Source organism: Haemaphysalis longicornis, unplaced genomic scaffold (assembly GCF_048455015.1).
Source record: "Haemaphysalis longicornis isolate Haplotype H1 unplaced genomic scaffold, Haemaphysalis longicornis Haplotype H1 scaffold_1, whole genome shotgun sequence".
Classification (NCBI taxonomy): domain Eukaryota; kingdom Metazoa; phylum Arthropoda; class Arachnida; order Ixodida; family Ixodidae; genus Haemaphysalis; species Haemaphysalis longicornis.
Window position 1 is genome coordinate 414,351,342 of NW_027526203.1, and position 26,028 is coordinate 414,377,369.

The following is a 26,028-nucleotide window of genomic DNA, read 5'->3' on the forward strand; positions in this document are numbered from 1 at the left end:
CTCGTTGCTGCGTCATTAATCCCCTGTAATGGTGTTGTTGCAATTTGGCACATATGCCTCTGTACAGTTTTAGAATTGCAAAACGGAAGTCACTGGAATCATTGGGTCTTTTATATAGTGCCTTGTGATAAAATATCAATTTTATAAGGACACTGAAGACAAAATACAAGTTGCTCTAAATTGATAGATTTATACCACTCCTACATGTAGCTCGTCTAAAATAAGATAGAAAATAGCAAAAATGTGAACACAGGTATCGCCACCCCTGGCCATACTGTGCAACTTACACCGGAGGTGGTTAAAATTGCGTTACAAATACTTTAACAATACACCTTCAGAAGTTTATAAACTTAACTTGAAGTTTCTCTAGCGTCATGTTCGAGCATTGAAGAACAAAAAGAAAGCTGGAAACAATATCATGAAACCCAGTCGATAGATCACGTGGCGACCCCAAAAGCCAACAAGTTCGTTTCAGTTTCGGTGCAATACCTGGTGCCATATTCGCCCAGATGATTGTGCGTTATGACGGATGACTCTCTGCATGCTTTCACTGCGCAAAGAAAAACACGGGAACACTTACTGTGACTAAAGTAAGTATTTTAAAATGTATGAAACGTGTGGCGTAGGCAACATCTTCCCTGGCTGTCACTGGATGGTGCTACTCCTCCACGCTGGCGGCGGAGCCGCTATGCGAGGCGGCGTGCGAAGGCTGTGCACGAGTGGTTGGTTTGACACCAACATTTTTAAGGCAAAAAGGACAATATGCTTTTCTTCAACAAAGCTTCAATACTCATCATGGATCCCATGAAGGGTCCCATTTTGCTTAGCGGTCCGGAGCAGCAAAGGACATGGAAGATCGGGAAAGCACAAGTAATTTGACCAAAACTGGCGAAACCGCTTGGTACGTGGTAGCGTTGTATTCAGTTGCTCCTATACCGCTATACATCACCACTGCCTCGCTTGCTTCAGGTTTATTGTGACGCAAACTGTTTGCGTCATTAAATTGCTGCGAGGGAAATGAGGAGGAAAATGTGTTGTTTGATTAGAGATTTCTCAGCAATTAAGGCATCTTTCGGCACCGAATCAACGCTAAAATGGCTATAGGAAGGTCAGTGTATGATTTGAAACGAACTTGCTGGTTGCCTTCTTGCCTTCAGTGTCCCTTTGTGATAAGAAACGCATCTGGGCTAAATGAAGCGGCGATGCGCTCTGGACAAATGCTTCTCAGTGGTTATGTTAATATGATGCATTGCACAAAGCGTCACACAATGAGACAGTTAGTAAAAATAGCAAAACCTTACTCGCTAAGCGTAATGAATGCGCAATGAAATGTTAAGTAATGAATGCCTGTATGTTCAATAGACGAGAAAAATGCACTAGTTACTGATGGCAATTACGACAATAAAAGTGTACGCTATAGCTTAGCGACTTGAAATTATCTTTCACTATAGGTACACAGTAAATGCCTTGCGTACAAAAGCTATGACAATGCTGCAACTGCCTTAAAGGGGCCATGCAGACAAAATACAAGTTTGTTTTATTCAAAAGATTGTGTTTTATAGTGTCCTCAGAGCTTGTCTGGCAGCAAACAATGCTTTATTCACTGAGAAAATAAACATTTTAAGCCAAAATTTCAACTCTCCCGCTAAACCGTGTGTTTTCGTGACGTCGACAATGATGTATCCAGAGCAGGGCCTTAAAACTAAAGATAGCCTGCTGACCTGGGCTGCTACCATCTCACAGATGGCCACTTGGTTATCTAGCTTATTGCCCACTTTCTGTTGCGAAGTTGCGATCCCACCACTGGAAACCCGTTACATTCGGACAGGTGTCCCCAAACCGGGCTCTGCCGCCTCCATCATGCGAGGTAGCGTGGTGAAGAGCGGCCAGCAAAAGTTGCTGCCTTGGTAACGACGACAAGAAGCCGGAAGCAAACTTAACTGGTGTACTGCATGGCGAGCGATGAGCCGAAGCAAGACAAGAATAATACCATTCTGGGCGAGGTTACAGTACAGGACTCGAGCAGAGTGACAGCACTGATTAGCTGCTCCAAAACGAATACACTTCTGCGCTCGGGGCCCCCCGCATTTATGTCGAAAGCGCGCTAACAGTCAAACAAGTGCTCACCCTGTTTTTTGCACATGGCGCGAACATAGTTCGGACACACACAACACTCTTTCCAGAATTCGCGAGGGGTTGGTAGTAGCAGCGCACACCGAGTATGAGAGAGGGGGGGAGAGGAGTTCGCTGTAGCGTCCGCATCCTACGGGCAACTCTCAACTTGCCACATCTGCCACCGCCAAAGTTTGAATCACGCCGACAATGAGGCGCCCTTGCGCGAGCCATTCTGCAGCATGTTGTGATCTGTCTGAGGCAGACTTGCACTCGCAAAACTTTGCAGGACGCGCGAATATGGTTGCGCACGCGCAGAATTGTAGCATTCCATAGATGATGCTGCAATACTGCTGAAGTGTCAGTGTTCGCACTTTGCTTTTGGCCGGACTTCTATCCCTGCTCTATTTTTATTAGGGTTCATACTAATCGTTTCCTAAAACATAAGCTATGACTTGACAATCATGGTCATGTAAGTGACCGTGTCGCTTATGTCAGTTGGTCAGTGTTGTGTCCGACAAGTCCAACGCGTCCGACGTTGTGTTAGGCAGTGTCGGCTGGCAAAGTGCCGCACTAACTGCTCCAGTGTTTACGTGTTCATTTCTAACTTTAATTGTTCCCCCCACAATTCTTACTGCCATAAAAAGAATGGGCCCTAAATTTAAGCGCAAATCGCTTGTTCAACAAGCTTATAAGCCCTGCCTAATTTGCGTTTGCTTTTGCTGGCCTCAGCCAATCACACAGCTGGGTATATGACATCATAGGTTCTGTCGTGGGAAATAAGCTAGTGGGGCGCAAGGCCATTCCATTTTTTCTTAATTGTATAGCTTATTTGAGTGAAGTTAACATTAAAAAAGTGGCGTCAGTATGATTCTAATGAGCCAATACATTGAATGAGCCAAACTTGTGTTTCGTCTGCATGGCCCATTTAAGACCCGGCTGCATTTCCCCGTCCTGATCATCTGCCAACGCTAGCTCGAAGAATTCAGGCTAATGAATGCCTAGCTTGGTTTCGCCTATGCAGAAAAATGTGGTCTGTTTCCCTATTCTGACACTTACACAGACAACTCCTTTCATATATGGCACCGAAAGCACTAAGGATATGTAGCGAACCCTGAGAATATACCTGGTTGGCACTAACTTGTGCCGAAACAAATGAGTCGCCACATCACCCAGCTTCCCGTCACAACTAGAGCAATAATATTTTATTTTTTTTAATAGAACAAGCTATGGCTGTGAGGTTTTACTTAGAATCGAGCTGAGCAATAGTACTATTCCCCAGAGGAAGCAATAAGCAAATCGCGATCACTTGCACAGCTAAGAATTCTGACACAAGCGAAAAATGTCACATTGCGTGAAGTACTGCATATATTTCCACCCACCATCCTGCCTGGTGGCGTGGCCGACTGGTAAGGTATTGGACTTGTGTTGCACGAGATGGTGGTTCAATTCCAGCTGCGGTGCCAATTTTTTCCCTGAGACTTTCTTCCGGCAGTTCAACCTTGGGGAGTATTGGAACGAACCAACCGGCTGCGGACTAACCGTTAATCCGCTCAGATTTAGTCCCGAAAGGGTTTAATAATTGTGGCAAGCACAACTACTGCCATGAAGGACGAACCGCTACTCTCTTTTGCCTTAAAGAGTGTAGAGAGCCAAGCACAGCCCACTGACCACAGCGGAGCCGTCCAAGATGGTGTTGAGCAGCTCGAGCACGGCCTGCGGGGACGGGGGCTGCTCCCGAGAGTGACCCTCGGGCAGGAAGTACTGGTACGTCTCGGGCTGGATCACCACTAGGCTGGGCACTGGCAGGTGCATCATAGCCACCGAGTTGGCAATCTCGGGCGTGGCCACCCAGCCAAACACAAAGTGCCTGCGAACAAGCACCGACACCACCGTCAGCCGCTGTGGATCACGCAAATGGATTGCACACACATGCTGAATGTGCGAGTTCCTCCTACGGTGGCAAAATGGGACAAATTCCTAGAAAAAAACTATGCACATGACCTTTCGAACATCATCCTCCACTATGGTAGCCTAATACCTTCACAAGAAATTCAACACTCATAAAAACAAACTGCTCTTTGGTACCCCACTACACAACATTACACCCAATGTAGGTTTGTTTCAGATAAACTATTTTTACACAAAATTTTAGTTCAACCAACTCCTTCATCCTGAAAGGGCACTGCAGCATGTCAATTGGTCTTGCACTTGAACAAATGCTTCTCGATTCTTTTTTCATAAACCTCTGCTCCAATCTTAGCAGGGAAGCACAGCCTCGACATTGGATCTCCAGACGGGAGGGGCTGCCTCCCACCCCTAACCCTCCCGTGGATGCCCATGGCTTTTGATCCACAATCTAGCTGCAGTTGCACTCAGTTCTTAAATGGGCGACATACTAGATTCACCATGTAACCATAGCCTCAGCCAGCACAAATATGCTAGTCCTGGTTTCTTCAACAAACAAGAAATTGTGTAACAGCTGGTGACAGCACTATGCACATCAACACTAGGAAAGCATTTGGCATTTTTCAAAATGGTGTTATGACAAGGAAGGTACAGAAGAGCCTGGCATATGCAGTCAACTTATAAATACGCCCTTGATAAATTCGCAAATGCAGAAAAAGTTTGCCATTTTTTTCACATCACTAAAATGTGAAGTATCGGCGAGATAAGGCAAGCAGTGACAAATAAATGTTCCTAATTTAAGGGGGGATGTGGCTTTTGAAATCAACTTTTTTATTTATTTGTGAATTTTGATGAAAATTGGCACAACTGAAAATGCTTCTATGATAACACCATAAAAATTTCAAAGAAAAATCTTGAAAACTTTTTTTATTTATAACATTTTCTTTCTGTTCACCTTGTACCAAGCTTGAGCAGCTTATAAAACATGATAGAAAACTTGATCGAAGTGTTTTGCCTTCCCAAATGAATGGACAAGGTCGTGACACTTATTAAGCACAATTTTTTTTAGTTTTCAATTTTGATGTACAGCCGTGAGCTGAAGTAAACGGACCACGGGAGCGGTGGCCAAAACTAATCGCTGCGCCGTCTGGTTGCGCGGCGCCTGCTGTCGAGACTGCGCACAGCGCAGGCGCGGCCTAGCAGTACAGCACACATGCCGCTATCGCTCGCCTCTTCGCGACTGCTTCTTGATTCGATAAATCAGCGCCGGGGGAATCACGCCCCGCAGTTAGAGGAATGCTGCCGGGTGCCGCACTATCATTGAAAGCGATGCGACTCACCTGATATGCGGCAATGGTGCTACGCTGCCACACAGTGTGCTATAGCTGTGTTGGTCTCGTAGCCTTTTTTTATTATTCAGTATCACAAATACATCCGAAAAAATGGCCAACCAACGTGGGTGCTTTCTCTTAGCTCAAGATGGTATACGGGCTATTTAGCTTGTTTTGGTATATTTGCGCCTCATGCAGGGAAAACTTGTCCCCGAAACAGGCTTCCGATCACATTACAGTGAATCCTATCCTATTTAACTGCCACAACCCCTTACGCCCCGTCACCAAATCCCGCAATTGTTCACACCACACCTTGTTATAGCACTTAGGTTTTTGCCAAGAACACCCACCGAATCGAGCAAACAGCTTTTTTGTGAACAATGTGTCGGTGCGTGTGCGTGCTTGGGGCAGTCTGTATGTTTCCTATAAATTAAACGGCTCAAAAAGAAATGCCACACGGGTGATTGGTTAAGTGAAACACAGTAAATCTTGCTTTTGGAGCATTTATTACTGCTTCGAAGTTATCAAAACCAAAAGGCAGAAATAGCGGCCCACTAATTCATTGATAACATGAATGCATCCAGCGAAGCTGGCGTTTCCACGTTGCTTTGTTTCGCACTTTAATAGATTGAAGTTATTACGATGTAGGATATATAAAAAAACGCCTTACGAGTTTTTCAAATTTTTATGAAGGTATATTAACCAAATTAGCCCAAGAAACTAAACGGAATCATTTCTAGTCGGCCATTAACCTAGTTTTGTTTGATGGATGAAACTTGGAATTATCCTAGCAGTCAGAAATGTGGATGCTGAAAGGCGATTTTCACAGTGGTTTCGGTGAACCTAGTCGACCTGGTCGGCCGTCGACCATAAGCTAGTAATCTTTTTATCTTCAATCATGGACTGAACGACCCCCCTTTGCATGAAATTCTTCAATTTCAACTCGTGTCACAGAAGTGCGCAAGAACTATGAATAATGTTTTCAAGTGCAAATAAATCTAATCGAAAAATGTAGTTTGCATTCGTTTCGATATTCGCTGTGCATTCAAGGCGTGGTTCAATCGTATCTCATTTCGCAATATAGTTTTTTAACATTAAATGTATGTTTCGGTGCCTCGAACTTGAAAAAAATTGCAAAGCTGGATTTTCCTGAGCATTTGCGAACTGGCACTTATGCCGCATACGGCAAACGAAGTTTCATAAAGCAATGCAGTACATACCTAAACACAGCAGTATTTGTCAAAGCCTTAGCATGTATGTTCAGCATCAATAATTTTTCGAGTTCGCTGATATTCTCGGGAGGCTATAATTTCGCATCTATCCTCAAAACCGACAAAGATGGTGTTTGTCTTATTTTCTTCGACTGCACAGTTATTTTTTTCTGCTTCATTTTCTGCTTCAAAATATATGAAGCGGAGAATGGGGGAGGGGAAAAAAAAAGCGCGCCCACCCTGCGGAGCGGCGTTGCCGCCGATTTCACCAGCGCGCCGTTTCCACAGGTGTGTTGACCAGCAGACAGCAAAAGGGCAGCGTGGTTCCCCTGGCGCTGATTTATCGAAGCAAGAAGCAGTCGCGAAGGGGCGAGCGATAGCGGCATGTGCGCTGTACTGCTAGGCCGCGCCTGCGCTGTGCGCGGTCTCGACAGCAGGCGTCGCGCAACCAGACGGCGCAGCGATTAGTTTTGGCCACCGCTCCCGTGGTCCGTTTACTTCAGCTCACGGCTGTACAACAGGCATGTAGACTGTCAACGACTACTTGAAGAAAAAATTCACAAAAAGTAAACCTGCAAAACCAAGAATGTCACGACCTGGACGGTTCATCAAGGAATGTAATGCAAAAAATGGAATCAAAGCAGACTCGGCGGTCATGAAGAAATCACTGGAACAAGCGGCGCAGGTGGCAAAAAAAACTGTTTTGAGAAAACTGCTTCTGAAGTTGCAACATAGATTTCACTTATCAAAAGTCGCTAAGGTTTATGTAGCCTTTCGTGTCCTTTTGAACACAGGGCTTTTGGAATACCTTGCCGTGAAATCGGAGTGCCTTTTGTAGCCTTTTTTTTCTTGCCACAAAACATCATTTTCAGCTCCTCTGTGAAGAGTACATAGCTCAGTTTGCAGACCAAATGGGTGGGGGGAGATGGCTTTCAATGCAAAGTAGGTAACTGGTTGCCTGAATTGCACTGGACAACTTCCCTATGCAATGTTGTCACCATGGCAACAAGTGAAGCACTCTTTTATTTTACTTAAATTTTAAAAATGACTTTCAGCTTCTTTTATGTCTGATAACCTTGCCTGGAGCGGCAACTTATGTGTGCAGGTACTCATGTGTACATGTACTCATGCGTACTCGTGGGTACGTAGGTACTCATGTGTACTCATATGTGCAGGTGTTCATTGCCAAAAGTTTACATACCACAAGAATACAAATAAGCTACTTTGAAGTTTGGTATAATATTCTGCATAACTCCAACTTTCATACACGCACACTTTTTAGTACTATTGACATTCAAGGCATCCAATATTACTCGCAGCACACCCAATATGCACTTAACTATAGATGTAGGCATTGGTATTAATAATTTCCCTTAAAAAAATTAATCTGTTAAATGCTATGACAGTAAGGTACATTTTTAATGCCATGAACAATTTTTTTCCCCCTAACTTGGACCTGTTTGCATGATTACTTAACGTGCACGGGAAACATTGCGCAAGAAAGGCAAAATGGCTTGTGTGCATCGTGGTGCATGATTACCGCAACATATCGCACTTTGATTACCCCTGATATGGCTGGTCAGGTGGCTTTTAAGATTAAATGCAACGTTCCAGGCATTAATTACACCTACTGGCGTTAAATCACAACCGGTTGCGTAGTCAGGCGATGCTCTAACGCACAGCGGCTATGCAGTGCGCCCTGCACTTTTTGACGCGACGACCGTTTCTTTTTCAAAACTAGAGAGCCTACTGTCAAACATAGCAATAACTAAGTGTGTAAAGATCGCAAATCAGACTAAAATTTCGTTTCGCAAACCGCTATCACAAGCGCACACATCGCGTTTCGCCCTCTGGGCACTGGCCACGGTAACGTCATGCGCACCACAAAGCATTGGATGACTTCCGCCTTTTGAGCCAGGCAACTTCCCGTAATCTGGCTCGTGATCTCAGGCATTCCCATTGCGATAGTGTCCGTGTTGAATACAACCACAGATAAAACAATTGAACCGTAACTTGGCTGAGCGAAGCAGGGAAAATGAACTCCGAAATGCGCACTACGCAATTCAGGCGGCTGCCATCTTGCGTTGCCACACCAATGCCCAATCAGGAGGGCCGTTTTGGCACACCGGATTGACCTAAGGGCCAATTGCGCTTCAGCATCTATTTCTGGCTTCGTTTGTGCATCTTTCTTTTTCTGCTATTCATGCGTTTTTGAACGAACATAGATATGAGATAACCGAAACCGGAAAGAGGGTCGCTAAATGGCCACGCCCGGTGGCCCCGTTGCGGAGGTACAGTGCTCTAGAAATTGCCGTTTTTTCACCCTTTTGCGCTAACATTTTGTCACCGCAGCTGGCAGAAGTATTTTTTATGCTGCTTTTGCGATGGTTTTCGGCGGAAAAACTTCGCAAGTGCGCATAAAAGAAAACATAGAAGCTGAATATGCAGTTTTCAAAAAAACAATGTTTTGGTCATTTTTTCGAAGTTGAAAGCCCCGTCCCCCCCTTGATTTTATGATGTTGAATTAACTTTGATCTAAACACATTAACCTCAGATGAGCATGGCTTTACTTGAACATTTTCCTTGATCCCCCAAGAAAATTAACTGAAATTTCGCTGTAATACTACGTGTTCACTATCCCTTCAAGGAAATTCTGGGCCTAGCTTTTGTTTGCAGTCACTGCACAGCATACAAACCACTGTTTCCAAACATAGCACGTGGTGGGGCAATCACAAATACAGAGGAGTCCTCTTTCTCACCGTCCCGTCATCCAAGGGAATATCATCTTATGTAAAGTAGAGGTATTGCCAGCACCTCCACTTCCCTGTTTTCCTCAAAAGTGCCCGAGACAGAGCCCATGCAAGGCTGGGAACAAATGTAGCCAAGTTCAGAAATGTGCTATCTTTCACTGCACAACTAGGAGAAGAGTGGTGGTAGCACTTGTTGCCTGTTACGCCTTTATGTACTTCTGTGTTTTGTTTTTTGCGCTATATGAAGCTATGGAACTAAGAGCAGTTTACGGTGCTTGCAAACAAAAAACAGAAAATCATAGCACTGGCGGGTAATCACTAAGGTTCAGGGCATCACATGACTGCGGTCTGCGGAGAACTCTTGAAACTTTTTCCTCCATCCCCCTTTCCATGCAACTCACGTAAAATAAACCTGATAGCTGCTTGACATACTTACTCGTGGTACAGTTCCCTGGTGTTCAGTGCAATCGCCTCAAGCATGTCTTTGAACCTGCAAAATGCGGTGAACACTAAGCAACTAAAATACAATACATACAACATTTTATTCTTAGGCTAGACGGAGCCTTCAGCAAAAATTGGAGAAAAAAAAAGGAAATCTCTTCCTAAACCAGTGCTGTCTATTGCAGCGAGATTGGGAGAAAACATTTTAATGCAACAACTGCTCTTATTTAAAACATATCATTTTGCTCTAAGCCCTCACTCAGAGTTATATTAGGTGCATTCATTTCGAAGATCCCTTTTCAGGTCCTCGTTGGTGTATTTTGCTGGGTGAATTTCTTTTACCCTGCAAGACACGGTTGTAAAATTCTTCTTTCTAGTACAGAAACTTCAGCCGCACAAGTAACACGGCACTCAATGTTGACAGCAGGTTGATGCCCCAGTTGAGTTCAGAATGGAAAAAAAAAAAAAAAAAAGAGACAAGCTCTATTAGAGCCGTAGTTCCAGGAAAAGAAGAGGGACAGTTTCGCAATGCGAGAAAACTCAGCGCAGCCTACATGCACTCATCTCACAAAATCTGAAACACCTGAAGAGAGTTCAAGTCTTCTAGCTTCTTTTCAGTGCTTTGCTAGACAATAATCCACTGGTGACCTAGTGCCTCTTCAAAGTTGTCTTCGACAGGAACTTCAACGCATTCTTCGGTGACTGTAGATCTAAATTTTACTCCTTTGGTAAATATTTTTAAGTACCTAAGGTCATAGTTGTAAAATATACTCCTAGGGAGTCGGCACACATTTGGTTTTATCAACTTGCTTGGCGCAAATTTTGAAACCATGCAGTCTTGCGAAAACAGGACACGATTGTTCACTGGGACAAGAAGACAGGATGGCTGAAGCGGACCTCAAAAACGGGACTGTCTCGGCCAAAATAGGATGTCTGGTCGCCCTACATACCTTTAAGACTCCTTTAATGTAAGACACAAATGTAAATAACAGAGCCTTTCCAGGCCCATGGAACAAAAAAGTCAGAGAACACCTAAGTTGCAAGTACTTCATATGGGCTGTAAATGCGAAAGCTTGAATGTCCACTTTAACCCCTGAGACGTCTTGCTTCCGCCTCGCATTGTCGAAGGGCTTTGTAATCTTGCCGCTTGGGACACTTTGCTTTGCAATCTGTCCCAACGCTTTCAAATGGCTTTCATCTGTCTTCTATGCAATAAGCCCCTGCTCATTTCTGCCGCCGTGTAACTGGAGAGCTGGCAACGATGGCGAATTTATCTGCTTGCCCATTGGCCCGTTCGGCTGCATTCTTCCGCTCTCTCAATCTGCACTGTACTGGCTTGGCGACCTCACCTCTCACAACTGCCGAGTCTAACCAAGGCGTTGGATTGGGGTAGTTGGTACATGTTTGAATGGAATAAAAACCAGCGGTAAACACAGGACACAGAAGAAAACGACGGGACAAGCTGGCAGCCGAGTCTAAGCTCGCAGTGTGGAATTCCTCGTGCCATGGAACGCTTCTAAAGGAGCCACTTCCTGCTTCAGAGTAAGCTTGTGCTACGAAGTGCTTCCGAATGAGCTGTTTCTGCTACGGACATCGGATGTCAGCGTTTTTGCCCAATGGACCATTTCAGGCTTTCGGCTTAGAAGTTCTATATGTTGGGCTGTGGAACTGCAGAGAGAACGCGCTACTCCGCAGCCACCGGGTAGCCGTTTTAAGAGTTAGCTCACGTCCTCTAGTAAATCGATTCCTGTTAATTAGCAAAGTGCTTCCACTAGTGCATGTGATCATATACATTGCTCCAGCAGAAAATTTCGACACTGGCTCCACTCACGTCACGGGCAAGCAAACGCACCTCGATGTAAACATGAATTAAGTGCCATGCAAGCACTTCTGCTTATCCCCTTAACTACGATGCGACTAGCGTAGGCACAGCAAGTCCAACCAAGGCAATTGAGCAAGGCCGTGTTTTAACGTAAAGAAGACATCAACAACGAACTGAACAAACCTACGAAGCGCAAGAACCTAATCTGCAGTGTGCCAATCCAAATGCAGCCCTACCCATTGTTCTAATTGCGTAGGACTGCAGTGCCAGATTCTTTGCTACGTATTACTGTTTAAAACTCCTTGATTTCCCCCATAGGTTGAACACAATAAGAAGAACCAAATGCGCTTTGCGAGAGCAAACCCATGGTATCACACAGCACAGCCAAACAATGCCATCACTGTGCTGCGCAAGCCAGGCTGTAGTTCAGGGGTGTGAAAGGAGTAACATTGAATTTCCTTTGATCTAGTCACCCCTGCCACACATTAACATGCTATTACCCAATTTGCAACAACTATAGCTTATGATTTGTAATATATAGGTATAACAAATTGCATGCCCAAATGCATGCAATTTGTTGCTTGTAGAGGAATTTCATTACAATCTTTTACTTTCCTCTCACATGCCCCGTAAGAATTGATATCCCATTCCTGATAGATTCAGGATCATTTTCAAGCTCCCACAAATGTCTCGGGCCCGTTTAGCCATCCAATGGGTGGACACAAGACTACAAGTTTAGTTTCATTGTGGTATTTTGTTTTTCTGCAAGCTACCTATATTTCTGGACCAACCGTGAAAACAGCAGAATGTTGTTTTGAAGGACGGCTGCCTATGCGAGTGGTGTGTGCTCCTACAAACAACACCTCTCCCAATTCATTTATGCCCAGAGTTGATTTTTGTGATGATTAAAACAGCTATGGGTCTCATGATGATGTGAGACCCGTTCAGACAGCAACGATGACTATATCCCCATAACCAGCCTGGAACATCAAGAGCAGGTTATTTTTGCCACTCCTGTACTGTTTTTACTTGGGCAGTTTTGTTAAAGGAGCCTTGGGCAGTTTTGTTAAAGGAGCCATGAACTTCGTTTAATTTGAAAGAACTAGGGTTCAGTATCTCACTCAGCTCCATTACAGCCACAAAAGGTGTTTTCTTAACAAAAAAAAAAAAAAAAAGCAAGAAGTATTTAAAAGTTTTCAAATTTTGCGCTACAGTGACGTGTTATGAGCAAGAATGATGTCATACGGGCCAACAATAAAACATAATTTTCAGTGCGTTAACTGCACATTAGCATTCAAGTGATGCGGTCAAATGGAACTAGAGGCCCCATTACAGACGTCCAGTCATGTGTCGTCGCGACAGGTCAGTTAGGCGGCCGCCCATCGCACAAACAAGGTTCCGTGACGTCATAGAGAAGTTGCGGGAAATTGGCTAGGGGGTCGCGACTGCTTCACACGTTTTCTTTAGTATATCCGTTATTTGTTCGAAGATTGCGATGATATTGGCATCATTGTTATCGGGACTAAGCAGTCTTTCTAATAAACCCAAGTTGTATTTTGTCTTCATGGCTCCCTTAACAAGGCATTTTACTGATTTTGGTCATGCAGTGTTTTGTTTACAAAGTGGTGTACAGGTGCCGTCATAAGTAATTGGAACAAGGATTTGTGAATATCACAAAATATTTGTATTGCTGGCTTTATGACAGCCATTACCGGTTTACAGGAAGCTTTAAGCTTTTTCTATTAGGGAGGACTCCTCTAAATGCACACCAATGCAGCCAGGCAGTTTCCCAAAGAAGAATTTCCAGTAAATTGACAAGACCGTGTTCCAAGAACTTTTGACGGCGCCTGTACATCATTTAGGCAGTTACTGTCAGTGCAAAAAAAAAAAAAAAGGAAATTCTCCCTAAGAAGGGAACCCAGCATTCACCATTCAATGCCACACCAATTATAAAGCTAAATATAATTTTTTGCAGCTCAAAGCATTTTTAGTGAAGACTTTCACAAAAAGCAAGCATGCTTCTCTCCATCTCTAACTTGGCGCTCCAGTCTATCACAGAATCCTGTAGCTGCCTGGCAAGCTGAATGTCTCGTTGCATTGTAATTGCCCACAACATGACAATACGTGGCCACTAATCCTCACAGTCTCTCAAAATGACTTCACGTTCTACTGCTAAACTACGCACAAACTCTTCGGCAAAACTTTTCTTGTCTGTGTTGTATATGTGTACCCACTAGCATCACTCTCCTCTCGATATTCTGCCATTAGGTCAAAGTCCCCTCCTTTAACCGGACACGCTACAGCCCATGCCATCTATGCAAAGCCCACCGCAACCAACTTGCTTTGTGCAACAAACAGCTCTACTCCTGCTCTCGACTATGCTAGTCTCATCTCTGTGACCTCTTACAACAATAGTACCCGCTACAGTCCTGAGCAGCATCAAACATCAGCCTACAAATATAAAGTGTGGGCACATGGCGTGTAAAAAACTGCACATTAAGTCAAGAATCAAAGCTACTAAAAAGCAAGCATCTAAGACTAAACAAGTTCATGGGAATCACATTCCTGCTCTTGGACCTTAGACAGAACACAATGAACAGTTCAGGCAGTATAACCTAGTGAAATGCATGAACAGTTCAGCAACAGAGAAAAAGAAAGTAGCAGACTGTCAAAGGCAGACATACTCTTGCATGCGCATGGTGACTTTTCCAATTTGGTTTTCCTCCAGGACAGCAGTGACTATCTTTTTGCCAGTCTTCAGTACTTGATGAAAATTCCCATAAGTAATCTTCTGAAATGTTGGGAATCTCTCTCTATTCATCCAGTCAAAAAATGTCATGTTCTGCTCGGCGGCACTGTTTTCTGAAATACAACATTGCATGTCACTGACAATACCCCAAACAAAGACAAAAAATCAGAAACACCGGTATTCCCTTAATAGCCATGATTCAACATTAGTGTGCTACTTTTTACAGGAAAGAAAACTATTTTTTTCTCAGTGAAACCTAAATTACCATTCATTGCTAGGCCTGCAATAAAAGCCAAAGATTAATTTATGCCATACGGGCTTTTTTTAAGTTTAAGAACACAGGTGTTACTGAAATCAACCTCCCTTGATATGTGGCTGCTGAAGACCAGACCTTAAGAAAGCAAAGACTACAGAAAACCTCAGCCATTAAGCCATTGCCTCAGGCGCTCATGAAATCAAAACGACAACCACCCTCAACCTGCGGGTTCTTGCACTAGCAGCTCTTCCATGTCGAAACCCCACTGCATGGTGCTAGCAGTTCGGGCAAATGGAACGATAGCTGTAGCAAAAAAAAAAAAAAAAAAAAGGGAGGGACTGGAGGAAGAAGATAGTGCGTCCAGCTTTTATGTAATATAATATTCACACCAGTTTGTGGAATTAACAGATCCCCTTTTTATTTTGCATGCTGGTACCAAATCAGAAAATGCAGCCCATTTCAAATGCGAATCAATGGCATTGGCAGCGCCAAAAACAAACAGTTCTACTTTGAGCAAGAATTTATGAGAATAAAGCTTGCCTGGAGCAGGCTCACCTTTCCTAACATGACTGGTAGCATGACCACAACAGGTGCACCAGACTAACACCTTTGAAGAAGGCCACACAATGCGATAACTGATGCCCGTCGGAATGGCACGACTGACCGCCAGCACCTTGATCATGTGGCTGGTTCAGCAAGTGACTGAACCCTGGTTCCGAATACTCGCACTGTGAAAGCCTGAAATTTTGGGCTTAATAACTTGAAGCGGAATTTTCCCGCTGTGTAGCAACCACGGGCACATGGCTGTTTTCAAAATAAGCTTGATTCCTACCCCCCTGGAATCTGGGTTTCAAAATTAAGTACTTAACACAGGCTTCAGGGTTTAGCTAATCAGACTAGTTACCACATTAGTGGCCCTTTTCCTAATAGCCTCCAAGCAAGCCCCATATGTACCCAATGAAGACTGCATTCATGCAACTGCTTAACCCTCTTTTTTTTTTTTTTTTTTTTTTTAACTTGGTACAGCTAAACTCGAGTGGAGTGCACTAGCGAAAAAAGAAAGTTGGAGAAGCCGAAACTGCTTATTTATAACCTTGTACACACCTACCACTAACATTGCAAAGAAGTAGTGTGGCCGGAACTTCCCTACATATAATTGTTTATTACAGGTTGCTCTGCTGTAACAATGTTGAACTTTAGAGCAAGCCCACAATACACAGTGGCAGTTACTAAGTGCACATGTAACCGGCAGAAAAATGAAAGCATGTGCTGCAGCAAACTTCCATAGGATGCAAGATAATTAAATTGCTCTGCAACAGGGGATAAATCAGAACTCATAGCATGGATTTGAATTCACATTAGGTGTGAGTATTGTATTTACCAGAATCAATGTGCAGCTCTAGTTTTTACAGGAAACTGCAGTTTAATGCACCATGCATGCTAAATAACAGGATAGGGGCCATAGTGCCCGTCAATGAGTGAAGGTTTTGACTGGAAGCAAATGTGCTTTATTTTTGCTAGACCGCTTGCACGATTCTAACATTCGTCTTTTGTTGCTAAAAGTGGCCTTCAAATTCGTGTGCAAGTTATAATCAGGCTCAAAACTGAGGTCAGCTTCAAAGCGCTCAGCAGCATTGCTATGGACCCAAATTCCTCCCAAAATGCAACTAAATGCAATCCAAAAAAATCCGTCAACATCACACGAGTAAATTTTGGTGCACCCATTCCTCGATTAGCCGTTGCACATAATTCTGCTGCTTTCAGTCGTTAAGGCTCCAAAGAGGTACCACTATGAACCGAGCAGCATCATGCACACTGGGCATCCCGGAGACATGAGTGCGCGATTGACCTAAACAGAGAAAAACCATATTTTCACGCAAGGCTTCACCAGCCCCGAGCACGGACGCCTTCAAGAACTTGAAGACTTCCAGGTGGAATTTATGAATTAACAGCGAATGATCCAACAGCCTGTCACATCTAAAATTAAGAAGGTCTAGGCACTTGAAGTTGCAAGCATTTTCAATGTAACCCTTCCAGTTTTAATGCCAGCAGGAAGTTTATGAAGTAAAAATAATTTCCGCTGCTACAGTTACATGCGTTAAATAAAATGTCTTCTGCCAGGTACGTGGTGTCATGTCTTTTATATCTGCTTGGTAGAATCCAATTATTTTTTAGAGTTTCCCTAATTAAGCTTACCCGTGCATTAGAATGGGGGTGCGTTAGAACTGCGCAAATGCGGTATTACGAACATCACAGTATTAGGAGACAGGGGGCTCAGGGCCTTACCAACGTGGCTTCTCAACCAGCTTTTTGCATGAGATCCCTTTTCTCTAGGAGAGTTAAAGCTCATTGCGAACTTAATTGAATATCCATCACCCTTAGCACATAAGTAGCAATTTCGGCGATCATACCTGGCAGGATTTTCAATAAATTCTTCTTTGTTTTCAACCATAACAGGTGACATTAAAAACAAGACGCTAGGACTAAATGAATTATATGTTCAAATGTTAAAATCAAATGATTTGTAGCGTACACCTCGCCGCTCACAAGTGCAGATTTCTGCACCCCAATTTTTGTAAACCCTCTTCATTAGTGCTAGAGGTCTGGCAAGTTGAGCAACAGCAAAACATCAGGCTTGTAAGGTGTGCTTTAATAAAGGGCTCTGCCTGCACAGAAATCCCAAATCTGCAGTATCATTGTAATTCCCCGCTACTACTACCCCCCCCCCCCCCCCCTTAGAAATATGGCTACGGCCACCTATCGTTTACCTAGCAAACTGAAGTGTAACAGTGGAACACTGTAGTTCTTGAGTTACCGGATGCAGGCCCATATAGGCTCACTCAAAAGGCACACATCTTTTAACAGTTACTGCCATTATGCCCTTATAATATCACCATGCACAATTAACCACAGCAATTACAATTGGTTAGGCATGGCAAACAAGACAAGTGAACCACATAGAAGTAAAAAAAAAAAAGATGCACGCACTAGCTATTGTTGACAAATTAACGTGAAGGCAAAAATGAAAGTAAATACAGAACTCCAAAGAATTTGTCAGCTAAATTTTGAGTGATGCAGTGGTTCATTTTGAGCTGACCGTATTATTAGACCTGAGCTATGGCACCATTTGCCTTTTGCCAACCCAAGTCTCAGAAGTCACGCTTGCATTCAGATTCTAGCATTTCTATTTTATCAGTCTGCACTGGTACATATGGGCAACAACTGAGCTGGCCGACAACTCTCAAACAATTCTGAATTGTACAAAAGTAGCGGGACATTTGGCAACTGCATCCCCTTGAGTTTTTCTTTTTTTCTTTCAGTACCTCAAGCAGACATAGTTGAGAGGCTGCTCCAATGGACCCACACTCACCATCAAAAAGAAAGGCAGTATTGTCTTTCACCACATAAACAGCGGGCGATGCTGGTGAAGTGATTTTTTCTCCAAGCTGGCTAATGCATGAAGGAGGCACGGTGAAAAAGTAGTTCATTGGCTGGAATTCTTCTGCCATCTTTGTAAAATTTTCCTAAAATGAAAATGAAAAGAGCAGCACATCAGACAACTTCATTGTTTTTTTTTTTATCTTCAGAGGGCACTTCAGAAACACAGCTATGCAACAAGACTTTAAGACAGGGACATGGTGAGTTAATGAGCAACTTAGCATAATTTAGCACTGGAAGCCACATCTGCATTGTGGACAGAGCAAAAATAGTAGCTTTGCAACAAAGCATCAAACCTTACCGCTTCCCAGCATCATGCCAGTCAAAAGTGGAGTTACAGCAGCAGCATTAAATGTAAAGTGCAGGGTTGGGCTACTACGGAATGTGTCGGAGAAAAGAACAGCACAAAAATAAGGCGCGAGAATAAGTCACGAGAACAGGTGCCCGCAAGGCCTCACACCAAGCTGTTCCTTCTGCATCATGCATTACATTCTAGCCTTACTTTTCCTGTACAGCAACTGAAGGAAGTCCACACTAAAATGACAGAAATGTGACCATGGAACACTAGTGACTAATTCTTCCTAATACGTGACCAAACACAGAGTGTTCCCATAGACTGAGTGCCTCGAATTACACATGTAAACACATGGGTCCAATTGTGGAATCGGATTACTCAGTTCATTTCAACTGAATGTGTCTCCTTTTGACCAAAAACAAAAACAAAAAGGTAACCAGCAGTACTGCTCTTTGACTAGCAACAATGCTTCAGAATCAGAATCAGATATTAAGTACCAACAAAGCACCTTCAGAGTGTTGGTATCGTCCTTTGGCTGTTCCCCGTCAGTATAGATGAAGAACACCTTGTGACGTTCCCGCATTGCCTTCAGATCATCGCAGTTTGTCAGATGATGCACCGGTGGCCTGACAAGCAAAGCAATTGGTCAAGCAAAGGTCACTCCTGTCAGGAGGCTCATGCAAAGCTGCAATGCACGGAAATTGGTACCCACCTGCATGAGTCCACATCTATAGTTTGTCTCGCAAGCTACGTGCAGCACAGTCGATGCTACGCTGTTGCCAACAGTCCGCTCACTGAGAACGTCTAACTCCCCGTGAAGAAAAGCGACAATAGGCGTTTGGGTCCTCGAGGTTCCCCCTGACCAGCGGGGGAACGGAAATTTCAATCCAAGGCCCCAACGCCATCGCTTTTCTTCGTGGCGAGTTTGGTGTGCACAGTGAGCAGACTGTTGGCAACAACGTAGCATGGACTGTGCTGCATGCAGCTTGTGAAATGAACTATAAATAAATCTCGTAAGCACAAAAAAGCACCGAGATATAGGTAAGCTATGCAGATTTGCTAAACAATTCTAGACTAGTGTTAAGGAGGTTTTACCCAACTCTGACGTATTACACCTGCCTCAAAATGTATGCCTTGCGTAAGCCCATCAGTTACAATGCTCTTGGTTAAGCATTTGCCAAATGGGTAATTATTGACTACATTATCTTTTCATACCCCATGTAAGAAATCAATTCTACCTTATTCACGGTTGATTCCAGCTTCTAGTAATTCGATCAGCCTCGTGGCTACGCTTTGACAAGAGGACTTGCCTTCATCAGGGTGGCGTAAAACAGCTTACTCTCAAAATTTCCTGTGATCATACAATTATCTAACACTTGAATGATATAATATAATGATACTATGATGTAATATCAGAACAGGCTATCACCACTTGCGTAAACTAGTGGCACCAGTGGTCAATGATGAGAAAAATGTGTTCACCCATCCATCCTTCGTCCAAACTCTGCCAGCTCTTCCCTGTTTCTGTCCCCCCTGTATTCAACTGTCTTGTCACCTTTGATGCTGAAAGAAAAAAAAAAAAGATAGAAATTCAGTTAACCTTTAAATACAAACTCATAAAAAATGCACCGAGTCCTCTTACAGTAGCTTGGAATGTATACATGACTCTGAAGGAGAAGGAAACAGGGACCACATGTGTTGCACACACCATTATTGCCTCAGAGGTGTCCTCATTCCTGCCATGCCTTAAGTGTTCAGCAATGTGCATTACCCATACCATTCTCTAGCCAATTGTACCTCGCAAGCTACAAATGCCAGCCAATGAACTAATAGACCCCTTAATCCGCAGACAAGCTAAATAAGACTGTAGGGCCAATTAAAAAGAGTCCCAGAAAGCCACACACAGTCATGGAACTGACAAAGAGCAGCTTGGAGCGATTCCTGGGGTAGGTAAAACGCAGCTTTGGAGCACACTTTTTATCTTTCGGAACAAACGATTTTGGATCATTTACGTATATAGGTACACAAGCACTACTGAAAACCATGCTGTTTTTATAAGTGCAATTAAAGGGGCCATGCAGACAACACACAAGTTGGGTTCCTTCAAAAGCTTGCCTCGTTAGAATCATACTGACACAACTTTTAACGCACACTTCGCTCAAATAAGCTACATAATTACGAAAAAAGGGAATGGCCATGCGACCCACTAGCTCATTTCCCATAACAGAACCTATAATGTCATATGCCCAGCTGTGCAATTGAGGCCGGCAAAAGCAAACGCAAATTAGGCAGGGCTTATAAGCTTGCCGAACGAGCTATTTGCGCCTAAATGTAGTGCACATTCATTTTACTGCAGTAAGAATGGTGGGGTAAACAATGAAAGTTACAAAAATACACATAAGCATAGAAGTACCGATGTGCACTGCTGTTGGTACTGGGTGTACTATGCTTGTTGTAGCTGCACAGAAGCCTGCCGCTTTGGAGTTGTCTTAAGTGGCAACCGCATGGAGTGTTTTGCTCGTGTCTGGCGGCCGTCGGCGTCTCCTGGTGGCGACGCGAAAAATGTTGGAGAGCACAATTTACTCCACCAACATCTGCCACATTGGTTTGTTAGTTAAAAACTGCCTAATTGGTCAATTTGGCTGTTTATTTTTCTGAATCTTGGTTTCTCCAACGTGGGTTTTACGTCGCCGCTAGGAGATGCTGACGGTTGTCAGACGCGAGCAAAACACTCTATGTGGTTGCCACTTTACACGACACTGGGCGATTGGCGTAAGCGACGTTGTCTCACGTGACCCTGTTTGTCGAGCATACCCCATGTTTCATGAAATGATTACTCTCTACCGTAACAAAAACAAGCCAGGTGCAAATATGGTCAAATACAAAGCAACGGTGGACAACAGCCTGCGGCTCAGTATGGTAGCACCATCTGGGACTGACGGTAAGCAAGGCTGCACAGCCCAATGACGCACTGGAAGTTCGTTTGCATAACCGTCCTTGTCACTTCTCGGCAGACATCCCGAAAACACACGATTTTGTGGGAGAATCAAAATTTTAACCTAAATTGATTAATTTCCCAGTGAATACGGCATCGTTTGCTGCCAGACAAGCGCTGGAGCACTATGAAACCCGAAATGTTTCGAATAAAACAAACTTGTATTTTGTCTGCATGGCTCCTTTAAACTGCTATCAAAGAATATCACCCATAAAGACCATGACAGTGTCACACAAAAAGTTTTCAGCTAGGAACTGTAAATTAATTCTGAACACAAAGACCTTAATTTTTAAAAACACAGGAAAAGCACTGCACAGCCAAATAACATGATTGTCTTACGATTAAACTGTTTTTTCGACTCCACCTCCAGAAGGCCAGGCCTGACTACACATCCAAAAAGTGCCTCTTCTGATGAGGAGCTCCGCGTTACTAAACATTTTCTCGGCCGACTTCATTTCAGCAGGCAGTTTTCCCTTCTGGCCAGACAAGCATTTGACCTTGCGCAACACCAAAAGGAATGTTCAGTAAAATTTTAATTTTTTTTCTACCCCTTCACCACAAGAGCTGCTGTTAAAGCATACAAGGTCTGTGGCAACCAAGATGATGATTGATTGTAGGGTTTAACGCGCCGACGCAACGCAGGCGATGAGGCGCGCCGTAGTGGAGGGCTCCGGATTAATTTTGACCACCTGGGGATCTTTAACGTGCGCCGAAATCTCGTACACACGGGCGTTTTTGCTTTTCGCCTCCATCAGAAAAGCGGCCGCCGCGGCCGGGAATCGAACCCGCGACCTCGTGCTCAGCAGCGCAACGCCTTAGCCACTGAGCCACCGCGGCGGGTTAAATGTGGCAACCATACCCACTTTGAGAATGCCCAGGCACTTGACATCCGAGACAATTCTCTAGAGAGGAATTTTGTCCCTATCTTATCAATGCAGCGAGTGCATGCCATGTGTCCGAATAAACTGTGTGGCCTGAATCCCACAGCAATGCTAGCCTTCCCTTTTTACTGGCGATAACATATCGAGGTGTTACATTTGGGGTTTAACGTGCCAAACATGCCGTTGAGTTTCAAGCAGCGTGCACTCAGAGGCAGACCCAGAGTGACCCTTAGGGTGGCCTTTGCCCCACCATACTGGTACGGTTGGGTAAAGGCGACGGAGCACAACCATAAGGGCAGCAGTCCCCCTTCCCTCTCCAGAAGCTGTCACTGGCCTGCAGATTCACTGAGACCATGTGGAGTTCTTTTATGTACATTATTTTCATGCACATTGGGCATTTTTGTATTGTATTTCCTCCAGCAGAATTAAACATTCACGACCACATTTTGAACACACAGCATCGTGTGTGCATAATAGCCACGCTAGTCCTCAGATACTACACCATGCCTAACAGGTTCATAAATGTCAGCAGACAGGACAGCACATATGGACAACAGCAGACTCGTCTTCGGGAGCCAAGGGTTTAACAATCAGGCATAACATTACTTTGAGAAGAGAATTAACACTGCAGCGAGTCAAGTCTTTGTGGACAATTTCCGAGCACGCATGGCACTTTATCCATTTATGTAGTTAAGGTGAGGCAAAAGACAGAACCAGGCTGAGGAGACCAGCTGTCATGCACGTCATGCAGTTTGAAGAAAGTAGCAGAAAACATACACAGCTTCACCTGCAGGAGCAGAAGCTAGTTCAGCTGGCCAGAGGCTGTTACAGCTCACCTTAAAGGGACCCTGCAGCACTTACCATCGACTGCTCGGAATGTATTTTGGGGTAAAGTCTGTTGTGCCAGCAAAATCCTCCCGCAAGAATTATAAAAATCCGTTCACTATCATCGAAGCTACGCGATGAGAAATCCCGCATTATCATTCTCTATCAACTCGACCACAGACTACACGACAAAAGCTGAGCGCTTTTTCTCGGAGAGGAAATGGCTCGTTTGCGTTCTCTTCAGCAGCCTTCGATATATCACAGGCCAGGGAGTTTCCTCCTTTTCTCTGCAGCGTGGAGGGGTCTATTTTTGGTGTGGTGCAATAGAAAAGCAGGCATGGCGGCCTGCTTGCAAGCACGCGTTAAGGCTGGTAGGGCATTTTTTGAAGTAATAAACCTTTGTTGTGGAGCGGTCGGGTTAAAAGGGAAGTATTAAGTTCGTGACTCGAACTCCACGCGCATTGAGAACACAAAAGAAATGCCAAACTGTTCGTACAGTTTCAGGCATAGAAGAAGTTCGTGCACAGCGCTGACGAAGGCGGTTCATCAAAGGAAATGTGAGAAAGTTGACCAGCAACAGCCAATAGGACAGCCAGTGCCAGTGGTGCATAATGAGGGAAACTGAAGAGAGCGCGGTTGATTTTTCCGCGTCTTTCACAACGATTTGTGTGCCCACCGTTTCACGTGCATGTGCAATATTTGGCTCAGGTATTCTTGGCAGTGTAATCTAAACGTCGCGCACGTTTATTTGCACTGCTCAAAACATGTTGCAGGGGCCCCTTTAAGCATTTATTGAAGACACTATCACTGCAAAAACTGTAATGGACAGCAGACTCTAGGTCAACAGAAACTTACAATAAAATTGTCGCTGAAACAGTGACAGCTTTTGATTTGCTTGCTTCTCAAAACAGCCCTTGTTAGCATGTAGTACTTCCGTTAAACAGAACTCGTGACAAACAGAACATACTAAACTGTCTTTCAAAGTTGTTTTTAGCAGTTTCGCACCGCATACAATTCAGCACATCTTTAAATTACTTGCCCTTTTATCGATCCCAATGAATGGCTGTAAGGCTTGTATATTTTGGTCATACAAGCGCTTGGTACTAAACAGTCATCTATTATGACAGCACTGAAACAGCCATAAAAACAAAGAAAGTGCAGCACACTAAAGCATTGTGGTGACTGCTTGTCCGTAACAATTACAAAACCAGTAATCGAATTAAAATATACATTTCACACTCGTCTTAACATCAGAATTTGCTGAACCCTGACGGAATAGCAAAAAAAAAACCGCATTTTTCTATTACGTCGTCAGTTGCTCGCACGCTCTATTTTAAAATACTGAACGTTCCTTCAACTGCCATTCCTAAACAACTTTATACGAGTTCGCACAACTGCCAGACATGGTTTTTGAATTGGATTGATGCGTGCTAACACTGTCCCTTTTTAGAGTTTCTGGTAAGATAAACCAAACAAAATTTGAAAGCCTTACAAAAGCACAGTCGGAAAACCCTTGACGCTGTACTCCATCGCCACAGACGTAAACCGCGTACAGTCCACACGGCTGACGCGGATGTCCGTATCTGCTAAGCTCTGAGCAACTTGACTCCAGATGGGCTCCAACATCTTGCAGTGCCCACACCATGGTGCATAGAACTGTGCCGTGACGAAAACAAAAATATTACAGAATAGGGATTACAAAAACATCACAGATATAAACAGCTCGCTTGCGTAGTCAGCGCAGAATTCTACCTTGACAAGCCATGATCCTTCATGTCTTACGTCGAGAAACCTGCCGAAAGAAGCAAATCATAATGTAATTAGACATGTTTGTTTTCATGACTGCTTCAGGCGATACCGTACATGCAAGAGTCCGAACCAGGAAAAACTTTCGAAAAACATAAATGCGTTCACTTTCCTGTAGACAAGCTCTGTGGAGGCAATTATAACACGGCCACCAGAAAATATCTCCACTGCAATCATCATCCCCTTGTAAACACTCAAGCATGAATTCAAGAGGAAAAATTGCACTACCTGTCACTGAGCTCCAACACCTTGCTGGCATACGCGACCGGCACGCAAAGTAGCACGCCTATCAAAAGAAAGTTTCGGAACATGTGCTCACAAGTTATATGAAAAGAGCATGAGGACGTAGGCCCTCAGACCCAGTACTTTCTTACCTGCTAGCAGCATGAATGACAGCGGATGGCACATGGCTATTTTGTTGTAAAACACCATCAATGAATGTCCACTTCACCGCATAGCCGCCATTGCATTTGCGTGCTCTGCATCAACGTCCAAGCATTTGTGAAGTCAGCGACAGATGGCCCCACAATAGCGTTACCAATACAATAAAAGTAGCGCGAAAAATTGAATTGGTGCAAAGCGGTAGTACTTTGAGGCAACAGGCAGCGTTGTTTTAGTAATAACGGTAGGTGCCTTCGTGTTCCTCGATATCGCCTCTAAACACAATTAATACCGCTTAGGCCTTATTTTTAGCTGAAGATGGCTACAACCATAGAGTTGCTACAACAAATGAGGCAGCACCTAGGTTCGGATAGAGCACTGTAGTCCGGACTTAGCAAATTAGCTTTCCGGGAGATTTTGTTGAAATAACCCGCTGTGAAAAAGGAATAAATGATAATAATAATAATACCGAAATAAAGAATCGTTCCTTAAATGTCGAAATAGTGGTAAGGGCAAAGCAGTAAAGAGATGTCACTTTCTATCAGGAATAAGAGAGAAGGTGGTTTAAAAATCTCAGGGAATGGGATCAGACATGGGAATGGGAGGGTGGGATCAGACGGGAGAGAATTAAACCAGAAAGCAACACACTGCGTGGCAGTAGTAGTGACTGTCGTGGGGCCTATAACTCCTTCATTTTTGCCGTGCAGCCTGCGCGCATATATAGCTGCGGTTATAGATATCGTCGACAAGATTGCACGGCGTAAATTTAGGTCAGGGACTGATGGATGGACAACAAGCAGGCGACTGGCGCAGCGCCTGCCTTGTGT

At 44.0% G+C, this 26,028-nt stretch overlaps 1 protein-coding gene across 1 annotated transcript in view; it reads right to left on the minus strand.

Moving 5' to 3' along the window:
* LOC144155552 (protein disulfide-isomerase TMX3-like) overlaps positions 1-25,342 on the minus strand; it is a 37,306-nt gene extending 11,964 nt beyond the window's left edge. Inside the window, exons 1-10 of the mRNA XM_077687069.1 lie at positions 25,195-25,342; positions 25,049-25,106; positions 24,767-24,806; positions 24,507-24,670; positions 19,796-19,876; positions 18,822-18,939; positions 17,951-18,104; positions 14,260-14,437; positions 9,749-9,802; positions 3,784-3,982 (exon numbers count right to left, since the gene is read on the minus strand). Of these exons, the coding sequence (XP_077543195.1) occupies positions 3,784-3,982; positions 9,749-9,802; positions 14,260-14,437; positions 17,951-18,104; positions 18,822-18,939; positions 19,796-19,876; positions 24,507-24,670; positions 24,767-24,806; positions 25,049-25,106; positions 25,195-25,252 (1,104 nt within the window). The 5' untranslated portion in view covers positions 25,253-25,342. The remainder of the gene's footprint in view (positions 1-3,783; positions 3,983-9,748; positions 9,803-14,259; positions 14,438-17,950; positions 18,105-18,821; positions 18,940-19,795; positions 19,877-24,506; positions 24,671-24,766; positions 24,807-25,048; positions 25,107-25,194) is intronic.
* Between the last annotated feature and the right edge of the window lie 686 nt (positions 25,343-26,028).